At 45.8% G+C, this 12,539-nt stretch overlaps 1 protein-coding gene across 1 annotated transcript in view; it reads left to right on the top strand.

The window, feature by feature from the left end:
• The window catches only part of LOC138492090 (N-acetylglucosamine-6-sulfatase-like), a 248,993-nt gene that overhangs the window by 168,427 nt on the left and 68,027 nt on the right, over positions 1-12,539 (top strand). The window contains exon 8 of the mRNA XM_069619057.1: positions 3,408-3,526. Within this exon, the coding sequence (XP_069475158.1) occupies positions 3,408-3,526 (119 nt within the window). The remainder of the gene's footprint in view (positions 1-3,407; positions 3,527-12,539) is intronic.

Genomic DNA, 12,539 nt, shown 5'->3' with positions numbered 1-12,539 from the left:
CACAAGGCCCTGTTCATGCCCCTTTCTTTTTTATGTCATATGCTATCCCACTTACTTCCCTTATGTCGTCTTATGGTTGTCACACACTTTTCTATGGTGATGACACACACCTTTTCTTTCCTTTCCTACTTTTATGGACTCCCTGCATCAACAATTGTCTCATTGTTTATCAGCGGTCGAATCGTGGGCAGACACCCATTATTTACAGTTAAATAAATACAGATAAATAGACATTTTGTTTTTTTCGAGCATAACCCCATGCCCTAGTTCTATTTCCTTTCCACCTTTCAAATTAGAATTGTATTCAACAACACGAAATGTAGGTTTTATATTTGATACAGCTTTTAATGTGCAACGTCACATTTTGTCAGTTACTTGTATATGTCAGTTCCAACTCTAATATTACAAATATTCATCATCTATTGACTTTTCTCCAACAAAAACTTTACTTTTGGCTTCAGTATTGTCTCGCTTAAATTATCATTGTTCTTTATATAGGTTGGTTTACCTAAATATGCCCGTCTTCCATTTCAATCTATTTTCCATTCACTGTCAGGATTTTGTTTAATTTAACTGACACCTTTCGTATCTCATTTTATTTGGCTCATTTTCGTTGGTTAACTATTCCATGCGGATTCAAATTTCATTTTTTAATGTATTGTATTCAAATGAAAACATGGACTTGCAACTGCTTCTCTTTCGGGGTTCATTTCTTTATTTTAACCTTCTCGTCTGCCACATTCTACTCCAACGACCTCCTGGCCCACCACCTTATTTTTGTTCATTTCCACTTCTGGCCCACACATTATGGAATACTTTACCCCCTGATATTCTTCTTTCTTCTACTTTATTACAATTTAAATCACGTTTAAAAGAACATTTTCTGCCAGCCTTGTCTTCGGTTCATTAGCTCCATTTCATTTTGAAGATTGGTAACGGCTGTATTGTATGCATCCATTCTGTTTACACATTTTTTGTGCCGTTATTTGTAATTGTGCAACACTTTGGGTAAAAGAGCAATACAGATATAATACAATAACTAGACAAATAAAACATGGTATCTTAAATTGTTTATTATGGGAACAATTTGCTCTTGTGCCCATTGATAGGAGGCGTGTTGTCTGATTGGACTACCTTATTCTGAAGGATGTGTGTGGGTGCGTGTGTGTGTGTGTGTAAAGATGGTAGTAATTTCTTTGTTGCAACATTCCACTCATTGGCCCTCATTAGGACCCTGGCGTTAAGGGTTTAACCCCCCTTGTGGGGGGTTGTCGGATGTGCATGAATGTTTGGTTTTCAATGTTTGTTTTGTGTATGTTGAGATGCGGGGGGCGGGGAGGTGTCGGATGTGCATGAATGTTTGGTTTTGAATGGTTTTTTTTGTGTATGTTGAGATGCGGGGGTGGGGGGTCCGGTTGTGCAGGAATGTTTGGTTTTGAATGTTTGTTTTGTGTATGTTGAGATGCGGGGGTGGGGGGTCCGGTTGTGCATGAATGTTTGGTTTTGAATGTTTGTTTTGTGTATGTTGAGATGCGGGGGTGGGGGGGTCCGGTTGTGCATGAACTTTTGGTTTTGAATGTTTTTTTTTGTGTATGTTGAGATGCGGGGGTGGGGGGTCCGGTTGTGCATGAATGTTTGGTTTTGAATGTTTGTTTTGTGTATGTTGAGATGCGGCGGTGGGGGGGTCCGGTTGTGCATGAACTTTTGGTTTTGAATGTTTTTTTTTGTGTATGTTGAGATGCGGGGGTGGGGGGTCCGGTTGTGCATGAATGTTTGGTTTTGAATGTTTTTTTTTGTGTATGTTGAGATGCGGGGGTGGGGGGTCCGGTTGTGCATGAACTTTTGGTTTTGAATGTTTGTTTTGTGTATGTTGAGATGCGGGGGTGGGGGGTCCGGTTGTGCATGAATGTTTGGTTTTGAATGTTTTTTTTGTGTATGTTGAGATGCGGGGGTGGGGGGTCCGGTTGTGCATGAATGTTTGGTTTTGAATGTTTGTTTTGTGTATGTTGAGATGAGGGGTTGGGGAGGTGTCGGATGTGTATGAATGTTTGGTTTTGAATGTTTGTTTTGTGTATGTTGAGATGAGGGGGTGGGGGTGTCGGGGGTGCATGAATGTTTGTTTTGGAGTGTAAGTGCAGTGTATGTTGAGATGCAGGGTCTGTATGTGTGCATGCTTGCTAGTTTGTATGCTGATTTGGGGGGGTGGGGGGTTCTGGTCTGTATGGGTGCATGCTTGAGAGTGTGTGTGCTGAGTTGGGGTTGGGGGGTTTGGGTCGGTATGGGTGAATGCTTGAGAGTTTGTGTGCTGATTTGGGGGGTGGGGGTTTGGGTCTGTATGGGTGTATGTTTGAGAGTGTGCTGATTTGGGGGGTGGGGGTTCGGGTCTGTATGGGTGCATGTTTGAGAGTGTGCTGATTTGGGGGGTGGGGGTTCGGGTCTGTATGGGTGCATGTTTGAGAGTGTGCTGATTTGGGGGGTGGGGGGTTCTGGTCTGTATGGGTGCATGCTTGAGAGTTACATACAAACACGTTCCCTTTGTCTCACGGGGTGCAGGGCAGCAGAGGAAACGGTGAAGCTGGGATCATCGTGGGTGAGAGGCTGTCTGGAGGTCCACCTTTGAAGATCTTTCTCCACAAAGTTGTGCCAAATGTGATCAACGAGATTTTATTTCACAACTTTAAGCTTCCTCGCCACTAATTCTGCATCTCATTAAAATGACAAACATGTTTTTCTTTCTGTGTTAATGAGCTTGTCACAAATTCTCTTTTCAAGTACTATTTAAAGGACCAATTACTGGTAATATTCATTATTCTGAGTGCAATCTCGTTTAATTTGTTTGCGTATGCAAGGAGAGTCGTCTTCAACAGATAAATTGTAATAACTACCTTCTCCAAACCAAAGAAAAGAGACTATTCCGTCTAGTCGGCATATCATAGTCTTTTCTTTATTTCCACAAACTTTTTCAGATTAGGCCCATTTCAAGGGTCATAAGACCCAACTCTGTTTTCCAACTACTGTGTTGCAGGCGCTATCTGTAAATATAGTAGGAGGGATCCGGATAGAGCGTGGAATCCAAGGTTGGTGAGGAGAATGGTTGGATTTGGCAAAGAGCAGTGACGTTGGTTAAATCACAGAGGTGAACAAGCAGTGTACACAGGTTGCAAGCATCATCATAGGGGTATCATTCGCTATGCCTGAATGGCCCATGCTCTCGTTTTCTTCTCCCCACTGCCGTCGCTTCCCCACCGCTTCTCATGGCTTGTATGTTTTCCTGGTATTCTGCGATTGAGTCTCTTTACTCGGTGTGTAGATGTCAAAACGTTCTGTCCCTCCCCTTTTTCCTCAGTCTCGCTATCCCCTACCGCACGCCCTGTGCTGAGTTTGTTTTCTGGTTTCCCTGTACACAGATGGCAGACCCTACTGTCCGTCGATGATCTGGTGGACAAGTTGTTTTTACAGCTACAGGAGCAGAAGTTACTGGACAGCACCTACATATTTTACACCTCTGACAATGGCTACCACGCTGGTAAGTACTCACTTAGTGAGAATGTGGCCTACCACACAGGTAGCTCATTTCATAATGCTGGCTATCAGACCTGTAAGTAATCAGAGATTGTCTTAGATGGTCAGTGTGTGAACTGAAACAGGACCATACCGCTCCCTGTTTCTCCGCCTATATACCAACCTCCCCTGTTGATCCTCCACTTATGGGGTCGGCTGTGCTTCAACTTAATCCTGCCTCTTTCAGGGACTCTTTGCATCACATCACAGATGACCCACGCCCTTCCTTTGTGTCATCTTAAACCTGGCAACGGGTGATCCATTGCATTTCTTTGTACCTTAATCTAGCTCTGTTTGGAGCAGAAATTGAAAGGTGTATTCCAAGGCAAATATTTGTCTAGTCCAAGTTAGTGTCCTCTGACCCATATTGTAAATGGTGCGGCAGCCCGCTCTGGGCCCCCTGCTCCTCACCCTGGTCTCTTGATCCCTTATTGCTTCTTGTTTTTCACCCTGCCTTCTTCCATCGCCCACCTGGAAAGCATACTTTCTCAATTAAGCCAATCTACCAGAAACCTTTCTTGGGGAACCTAGGTTCTTTCCCCTGCCAAGATGTATGCAAGCTTCTCTAATTTCTTGCCTCTGCCCTAGAGACACCAATCTTAATTTCTACTTTCGGGCCTCGTAGGGAGTATGAGGTGCAAACCGCAGACCTATTTAGCTTTTTTGGAGCTCATGTTGAAGAGTGGTCTCCTAATTCACGCAGAAGATATGTGCATGGCCTGTGTAGGGATTAAGTCAACAAGGATTTAAGCGTGAGAGAGGGTCATTGCTCGCGTTTTGTCACTGTTTGGTGGAGGCCCTATCACTCGGTTGCGGGGATGAATAATTTCTCCAGGTATCCCGAGGTGGAGGAATTGAAGCCCACAGCAGCTGACGCCATGTTTTCAAAACTAGTGGAAAAGATAGAGAGCCATGAAATGCTCGGAGTCAGAAGGATGGATAGCATGCCTTTGTTTTGAGGGAAGGAATTCTAAACATACCCGGACCGACTGCGCACCAAGCGCACCAGGATCTCACAGTCTTGGTTTAGCCAAATGGAGATGCTGAGTGGTTCATAAAGAACTTAAACAATGCAATCAGAATCCTATATGTGAAAGCAAAGGAGCTGGAAATGGTGATTTGTAAATTCCTATGTAATTAGAGGATGCATTTTCACTCTTCACCCCCCTTCTCAGCAGAAGAACTATCGCATCTGCCATTTCAGTGCTCACCCCATGGATCCTGACGTTGTAAGACAGATCTCGGATGAAAGCCAAAAGAAGGAGAAACATCAAGCATATGCCTTCCAGCAGACCATGGTCCTGCAGTTCATGGTGTGTGACAGAATGCTCCTTAACATGGACGAGGTTTGCGGGCTTTGAGACCACTATGGCGATGTACTGGTCGCAGTATAAAAATATAATAATAATATGAGCATCTAGAGACATGCCCGGGAGCCAGTCATTTGTCCTGGCACTGCCTTTATGGGAAGGCCAGCATGCCTTTTGAGGAGTCGCCACCGATGAGCACTCCAAAGAAATGGAGAAAGATCAACATGGCAGGCACTAGTGGGCAATTGACAAGGTACTCCATGTTCTACGAGAAACTGAACGGATTACGATGGCAGAAAACTCAGGCAACCAATGTGGTGGGTAGGACGGTCGAAGGTTGATGGTAAGGGATAGGGCGTTACCGGTCTGGAGAGGGAGATGTGTGGGTTATCTGTGGTGAGTTCTTTGATTCAGGGGGATGAGGTCGGGTTTGTGCCTGGGGTGCCGTTGGGGAGGTATTCAGTTTTGGATGGGTTGAGTTTCAGGAAGTGTCTGGCCATCCAGGTGGTGATGGTGAAGAGCGTGTTTCTGGGGGTGTGTAGTTCTGGGGATTTTGAAGTATGTTTGTGCGTCATCTGTACATTGGTGAACGTGGATGTTGTGGGAGCAATGTGTTTGTCACACTATACCGCTACTTCACATCACCCAATTTAAGGTAGCTTGATCAGTACTATAGCTAAAGTGAGTATTGCGATGACATGGTGGCGTCATGTTAGTGTTTTAGTTGTAGTCTGATGGACTTTATATAGATAAATAGTCTGGGACTGAGTGTCTGTACTTTAAAGTTGGCATTTCCAATGTTTGTACATGTTCTTTTGGGTGCCTGGGTTTGGGCTCCTGGTGTGAACCTGTTCCCCAAAAAGAAATGCCATATCGGCTAGATAGTAATAGGCGATAATGCCTGCAGCGGCGTGCTGCTGGCGATCAGTAAGGCTCACTGTGGCGGGTATTATTACCTAAACACTGCAATAGATCAGCCTTCAGGAGACATAGCAACCATACCTGTAGAACTATGCAACTACAGTACTGACTGGGATTATGGTTAGAGGAGTGAACAAGATTGAGATGCACGGAGAAACTGAATAGACAAAGCAGGCTAAGACTAGCACAGGCTTGCGGGCAGAGACTGGAAATGTGCAGGAAATAGAACAGAGACTCAGATGCAGAGCATGGCAAACTGGACAGCACTGAAGAGCAAAGGATGACCTCCAACCTTGGAACGTCAAACACATACAGCTCTTCTGTGCTCGTGGATAGTGTTACATATGCTACGTAGATCATTTTTTGGGAAGATATGTGCACTAACCTTAAAACTTCATAGTAGCATAAAATCTAGTATTTTCACATGGGCAAAACTATCACCCAGGGAACTACTGGGGCCATAAGCAAGTGTTAACATACAGTCATACAGGTTAATTCCATCTACTGGAAAGCGTTATTGTCATTGCCTTTTTCTGTTGCTCCATTTTAAAAAAAATAAATCATCCAAGTAATGTAGATGGTCATGTCTTGGTGTGGATTTCTCAGCTCTTTAGGAGGGAAAATATAGATATTGGGAAAAGAAGTGTTGTCACATTAGTGAAACAGCTTAGCAGAAACATTTAGATTAAATTGTCTTAATTGAGATGGATAAGAAAAGTACACACCTTGAGATAATCATTGGTTCCAAATTCCTCATCAGCCCATTCTGTGTGACCCATCTGTTTATTACAATTGCATACTTTCCTGAGTCAGTTTTGATTTTAAAACTCTGCGTGCCCCACAATACGGGGTGGAGGGGATGTGGGGGGTGGAGATCCAGAACCTCAACCACTTGTCACACCACCCAGAAAACAACCACGCAATATATGTTGCCTGCTTCAAGTCCGCCAATCTTTCCACACTGCACCAGATGAGACTGGGATACGACAAACCCTCATCAGCCTACAGATTTTCTCAACATTGCCTTTCTCTTAGGAAAACCTCAGCTGGCTTTCCCCAAAACCCTCCAAAAGGAAGGAACCACCCTCACATCTGCGACAATGTAGCCCCAGCCACCCCATGAATAACCTTTAAACTTGTAGAATTGAAGCAATGGCAGCCAGCCATTTTGCACCAGCCCTTCCTGGTCTCCATCAGGACCATCCTTCTGAAACCCAACTAAGGTCTGCAAACATCGAAATCCATATGTTCCTTCTTCTTGGAAACATCACAGAGTAACATCTCCTTAGATCTTGGGTCAGAGCAATCCAGTCTATTTGCATCTCCAGAATCTCCTCTGCTCCCAGAACATGTTCTCAATAACTTACATTCATTTTCAGTGACCACATATGAGTTGGATGGGTCCTGGAGCACCTTATGAACACAATGTTCCAGAAAGCCTTTGAGCTTCCCTAGCATATGCAGGTTCACCAAACACTGAAGTTGGGCTCTCTGGTTTAATCTCCAACAGTTCAATCTGGAGAGCAGCTTCCATTATGCTCTGTAGTGTGTGGCAACCGAGTGTCAAGGTGGATTGCTCCAGGACGGTCAAGTCCCCGGATAGTCATTCTACCTTCCCCGTTTTCTGTTCCACTTTTGCCAGGGACCTCCCTGTTTTGGGTTCCCTACCAGCCAGGCCCCTCAGGCTCGTCTTCATTGTAAACAGCTTTGTCCCGAGCCCATCCACATTTTTTGTTGAGCAGGTCCATGGAGCTCAGGAGCAACCATACCTGTTCCACCAATCAGGTGCAGACCACTTACCCTGGCAGCCCTCTCTTGTTTCCTAGCCTTTTTTCTTCTGAGGTGTTCTACCAGGACATGGTGATTCCAAGGGCCCTTGTGGTGTCCACAAGAGAAAAGCTGGAAGCATCTCAGCATGCCATGTCCACCCGAGGCAGGGGAAGGAAGTTGAGGGGCGGAGCAGTGAATGTCACACAAAAAAACAAGCTAAATGAGTTGCCCTCAAATTGTTCCTTTGCTCAGCATCTCACATTTGGTACAGTAGTCATTCCCCTTGGTTGTCTCCATAAGTGCCTCAGAGACTGTCAGGATGTTCATCCAGCTGACCCCCACTATATGTCATATCACGCATCTTCCTTCTGCACCCAACATTGCTACACCTCTGCCCTCGGTCAGTCACCATCAGTGGGCCTGTTTCGTCCACAGACCTCTCTGGTTGCTCCTCAGCCCCTCCACATGAATATTATGAGTGCCCCAGACAACTCTGATCTTTCAGCAGATCAGAGTGGCTGGTGCGGGCCAGCAGCAACTTGGGTGTGCATCAAGCAGATGTGGAAAATGGGGGACTGTGGCTAGTGGGCCTACCCGCACGACTGGGTCTGTACACGGTCAGGAATCCATTCTAGAGTCCTTCCTGAAACACCTTTCAGTAACACTGGTGGGCACTTCCATGGTCTGGGCAAAACAGCCTCAGCTGTGTCATATCTGGGGGTTGGCAAGCTGTTAGATACACATTTAAAATAAAATATTTAAACGAAAACAAATTGGCAGACACCGGCCTTATCACATCAGAGAACAGTATCCTGTATCCTGTTCGAAATAGCAGAAACGAGTTCCATAGAGATCAGGAAGAAATAGTTCAATGAGAAGTAGGAAGAGAACGTGTTTCAGGTTGTGGCCAAAGAGAATAGAGAAATCTTATCTTCCAGGAATTCAGAAACAAAACAATTGCTGCAACTCGGTACTCATGTGAAACTGTACAAAGGCCAAAGCAGGAAGTGCCCAGCTGGCAGCAGAACAGGCTGACATAAAAAAAATAGACAGTTCTGATATAACATTTAGTACAGCCGACACTACCGACCAAATTATATCCAGGCACTTTCTGCATTTGGACCGTGTGACGTAAAAGGTGTGTTTTTAATGCGTACTCAAAAAGAAAATGTTCAATTTGAATAGGGGTTTAAAAAGGAGGGGTTCAACTTCCCTCCCCACAATTATGGATTTGGGGGTGATAAAGACGGAACCTTTCTCAAACCAGAACAAAAAAACTCTAGGTGTCTCCCATGGTTCGATGTGATATTTCTGCTTTTTTAAGTCGGCCTACCAAAAAGATTGATTTATTTTCGCTGATTCTTGGCGGCACGCACAAAGCGGAAATACCACATTCCTGTGGGGGTGGGGTGGCTTCCAGGCAAACTGTTCCTCTCCCACGCTGGAGGGTTGCATCAAAAGTCGGGGCACGTTTACCCCCTAACCCTCCTTTCTCAGGCACCACCTCCCCAACCCCCTCTCCCTCCCCCAAGCATTCCCCCTCATTCCACTACCACATAAAAACACACGCACACGCAAACACGCTGTTACATTCACACCTCTCCCCATCACAAACATTCCCCTTCCCCTCACCACACAGTCATGCGGGTCCGGACACGCACACACAGCGCCCGACACGCCTGTCAGCTCCTGTGCGCACTCTTGTGAGGCAAGGGCATGAAAGTTTGTTTTAGAAAGACCACTAAGAGCGTTTTTTCTAAATAGTTTCATTTTTCATTTCGGCTTACTTAAAATGATATTTCTCCAGCATGGGGTCTGGCATGGATTCACATGCTCATGAATATTCCCTGTTCTCAGGCTGGGAATCCTCGGTAAAAGAAAAAACAGTTTCACTTTCACTTAAAAAACTGTATTTCTCCTCTAAATCAATCACTGTCCTCTGGGTCATACTACCCCATCCAATGACAGTCCTCTGCTAAAGCCCCACCTCTGGCAGCCATCTTCAGATTTTTACCATACGCTTCAGTGTTGGGAGTCCTTGAGTTGCTCTCTGAGCAATTTGTACATTGTTTCGTGTTCTTTTTTTTTACGGAAAAAGTTACATTTTTGTTTCGAAAAGCCGTGTGCTCTTTTCTTCATCTGCCGACAGTGGGGACCCGTTTTCGATGAAGTTCCGCGCCCCTCAAAGGCAAAGATCCATCGAAGATTCTAGAAGGCCATCTTGGGGCTACTTCGCGCCCACCAACCATGACAGAGGAGAAGGAGGGAAGGTCCCTCTTCAGGCCCTGCAGTAAATGTGGGCTACAAAATGTGTTTGTGGAAAACAAGCACCTACAATGCCTCTATTGCCTGCACCCGGACCATAAGGCAGTAGAGTGCGAGATATGCCTTGGTTTCTCTTATAAAATGACGAATGACAGGCATAGTAGTCTGGCGGCATGGCTTAACACGAACATGGCCTCTGAGCCGTGCTCCGAGCAGGATGACAAATATCAGGAGTCCTTGCATACGGTGCACGAGGAGGACGAGGTCACATGCCTAGTTTTCCTGTTCTGCCTTCTCAGCCGAGGGACTTTTCCTTGTATATTCTATCAACTCTACCCACCTCGGTGTCAGATATCTGTATGTGAAGGCCTATGGCGCCAGTACCTGTGGTCCCTCAGGTCCCCGATCAACCTCCGCCAAACAAGAGGAAACTCCACCACGCCAGGCCCCAACTCCCCCAGCAGAACCAGACACGGGTACGGGAACGGATATGGCCACAATGATGGATGATGACAAAGACGTCGTTGCAGCGGACGGTGAATCACCACATTTGGATGCCCCACATATGGTGTCCACACTGGATGAGGTGGGTTTGTTCCACTGCATGACCACCAGGGCCTGCAAACTAGTCTAGCTGGTGCCAAGGAAGCCAAGAAGGGCTTCTTGTGTCAAAGGTGCAAGGCCAAGAGAAAGACGGTCATGGTGGTGCCTTTTCTGGACAATATTTGGGAAGAGGGACTGGCCCTCATGAAGAACCCTTGCACAGCTCCAGCCAAGCGGCATAGGCTGGAGAAGAAATATAGGGTGCCGGACTCCTCACCCAAGTGCCTGAGGTCGTAACCATCGCCGGAATCGGTGGTGTCGGCGGCCACGAGGAACAGTCAGCTAACTCGTCCTCGTCGTCTTCGGTCCCTCCGGACAGCGAGGGGAAAAGGATGGACGCCATGGGGAAGCAGGTTATTTACACCGCAGCGTCCACAATCAAGGCAGCCAACGCGCTGGCGATCCTAGTCAGGTACGACAGGGAATTGTCAGACCTTCCAGGATTTTGCGGCATGAAATGGCAAATTGTGCGGCATGAAATGGCAAATTTTGCGGCACAAACCTTTATTTATTGTGGCATTTTTGCGGGACATTTTGTATTAACTGGAGGGTGTAAGATTGCCACATTGCAGGAAATAGGCAGAGTGCAAGGCTACAAGAGAGCCAGGGTATCATTATTATGCATCTTTTGTATTAATTTAATAGGAAGAGTCCCAGATGTCTCTGGCTTGGCAGAACAGTGTTTGATTTGGCTACATTTCTGGTTTAATGTTCAAGCCTATTTAATAGTATTTCAAAAAAGGTAGCAGGCACTCCTCTCCAGAAAGGAAAGAACATGGCATGATTACCTGTTCTGAGATGAGAGTTTGCAGCACATGCTTTTTGCTCACTGTACCTTTCACAGATGGGAAATGTCCATTTGCATATCAGTCTTTGTCCCGCCCACATGGGCAGTCCAGCACCGAAACGCTATGGCAATTCCTCTCTGAACAAGAGTACCAAAAGCAACCCCATACACGTGTTATCATGCCATGTTCTTTCTGGAGAGGAGCGCCTGATACCTTCTTTGAACTATTTAATAATATTAACTAAATTGATCATTATAAATTGTAATGCTGAAAATATTCCCCTTCTATGTTCTCCAATCCCCCAAACACCCACACACCTCTCTCACCAACACACATCTCACCAACTCTCCATCCCAACTTACATTCCTTAACCTCTCACTCTGTCATACAAATACTCACGTGCTATGTCACACTGTCAAGTCACAATTTGCACTGCCCAGCCCCTGCCACACTCCAAATCATACTCCCAACTGACACCTTACACTCTACAATTCCTCCCGCAATATACAGTTTCATTCTTTTGTGCTGCTTCTGCATCTTGCATCCTTTCTCCCATTCTATCACACTCTTCCCTCATACTTTTTCCCAATCTGCAGCTCACTGCCTCTTTCTGGCCAACCGCTTCCTCTCTGCTTTCTGGCTCACTGACCACACGCTCCCTCTACTTTCTGTACCTCTGCTCGCTCTTAGATTTCTGGCCCACCGCATCACTGCTTCCTCTGCTCTCTTGTGCTGCGCTTCCTCCTCTGACCCACTGCTCTCCCTTTGCTTTCTTGCCTATCACTTCACATCTCACCCATCACTCTCCCTCTTTCATAGTGTAACCATTTTTTTATTTTTTTTAAAATGTAGATTTTGACCCAGTTCCTCAAATAGTGGGGCATTTAAAAAAAGAACGGAGGATATGCTATTTTTAGACAACCCATTTTTGGAAATGAGCAGGTCACCTTATTCTCAAAGGTGACCGGCGCATTTCCACAGGCTTGAGCTGTAGCGCAAATTGTGCGCTGGCCAGCTGCCTTGAATGGTGTTCTGGGTTGTTTGACCGAAGTGTAATTATTTGTGGCAGAATTGACCGTAGTCAATTTTGCTGCGAATTGATTTGCACTTTAGCCAAACAACCCAAAATGTACCTTTCACCACCACCCCATCCCCTCCCCTACTTAACTGCTTGGTCGCTGCCACTTCCCCTGCAACCCTGCGGTGTCAGATCCGTCCCTCTAACGCGGGTAGGATCCGACTCTGCAGGGTCCCTTTTTTGTTATTTTCTTTTTTTTTTGTCCCCAGCTCCAATTTTGAGGAAAAAGGGGTAAACACTTCT

The sequence above is a fragment of the Ambystoma mexicanum genome, chromosome 10, assembly GCF_040938575.1.
Source record: "Ambystoma mexicanum isolate Mex_15411 chromosome 10, UKY_AmexF1_1, whole genome shotgun sequence".
NCBI lineage: Eukaryota > Metazoa > Chordata > Amphibia > Caudata > Ambystomatidae > Ambystoma > Ambystoma mexicanum.
The sequence above is the reverse complement of the archived record's forward strand: the minus strand, read 5'-3'. Positions and strand labels throughout refer to the sequence as shown.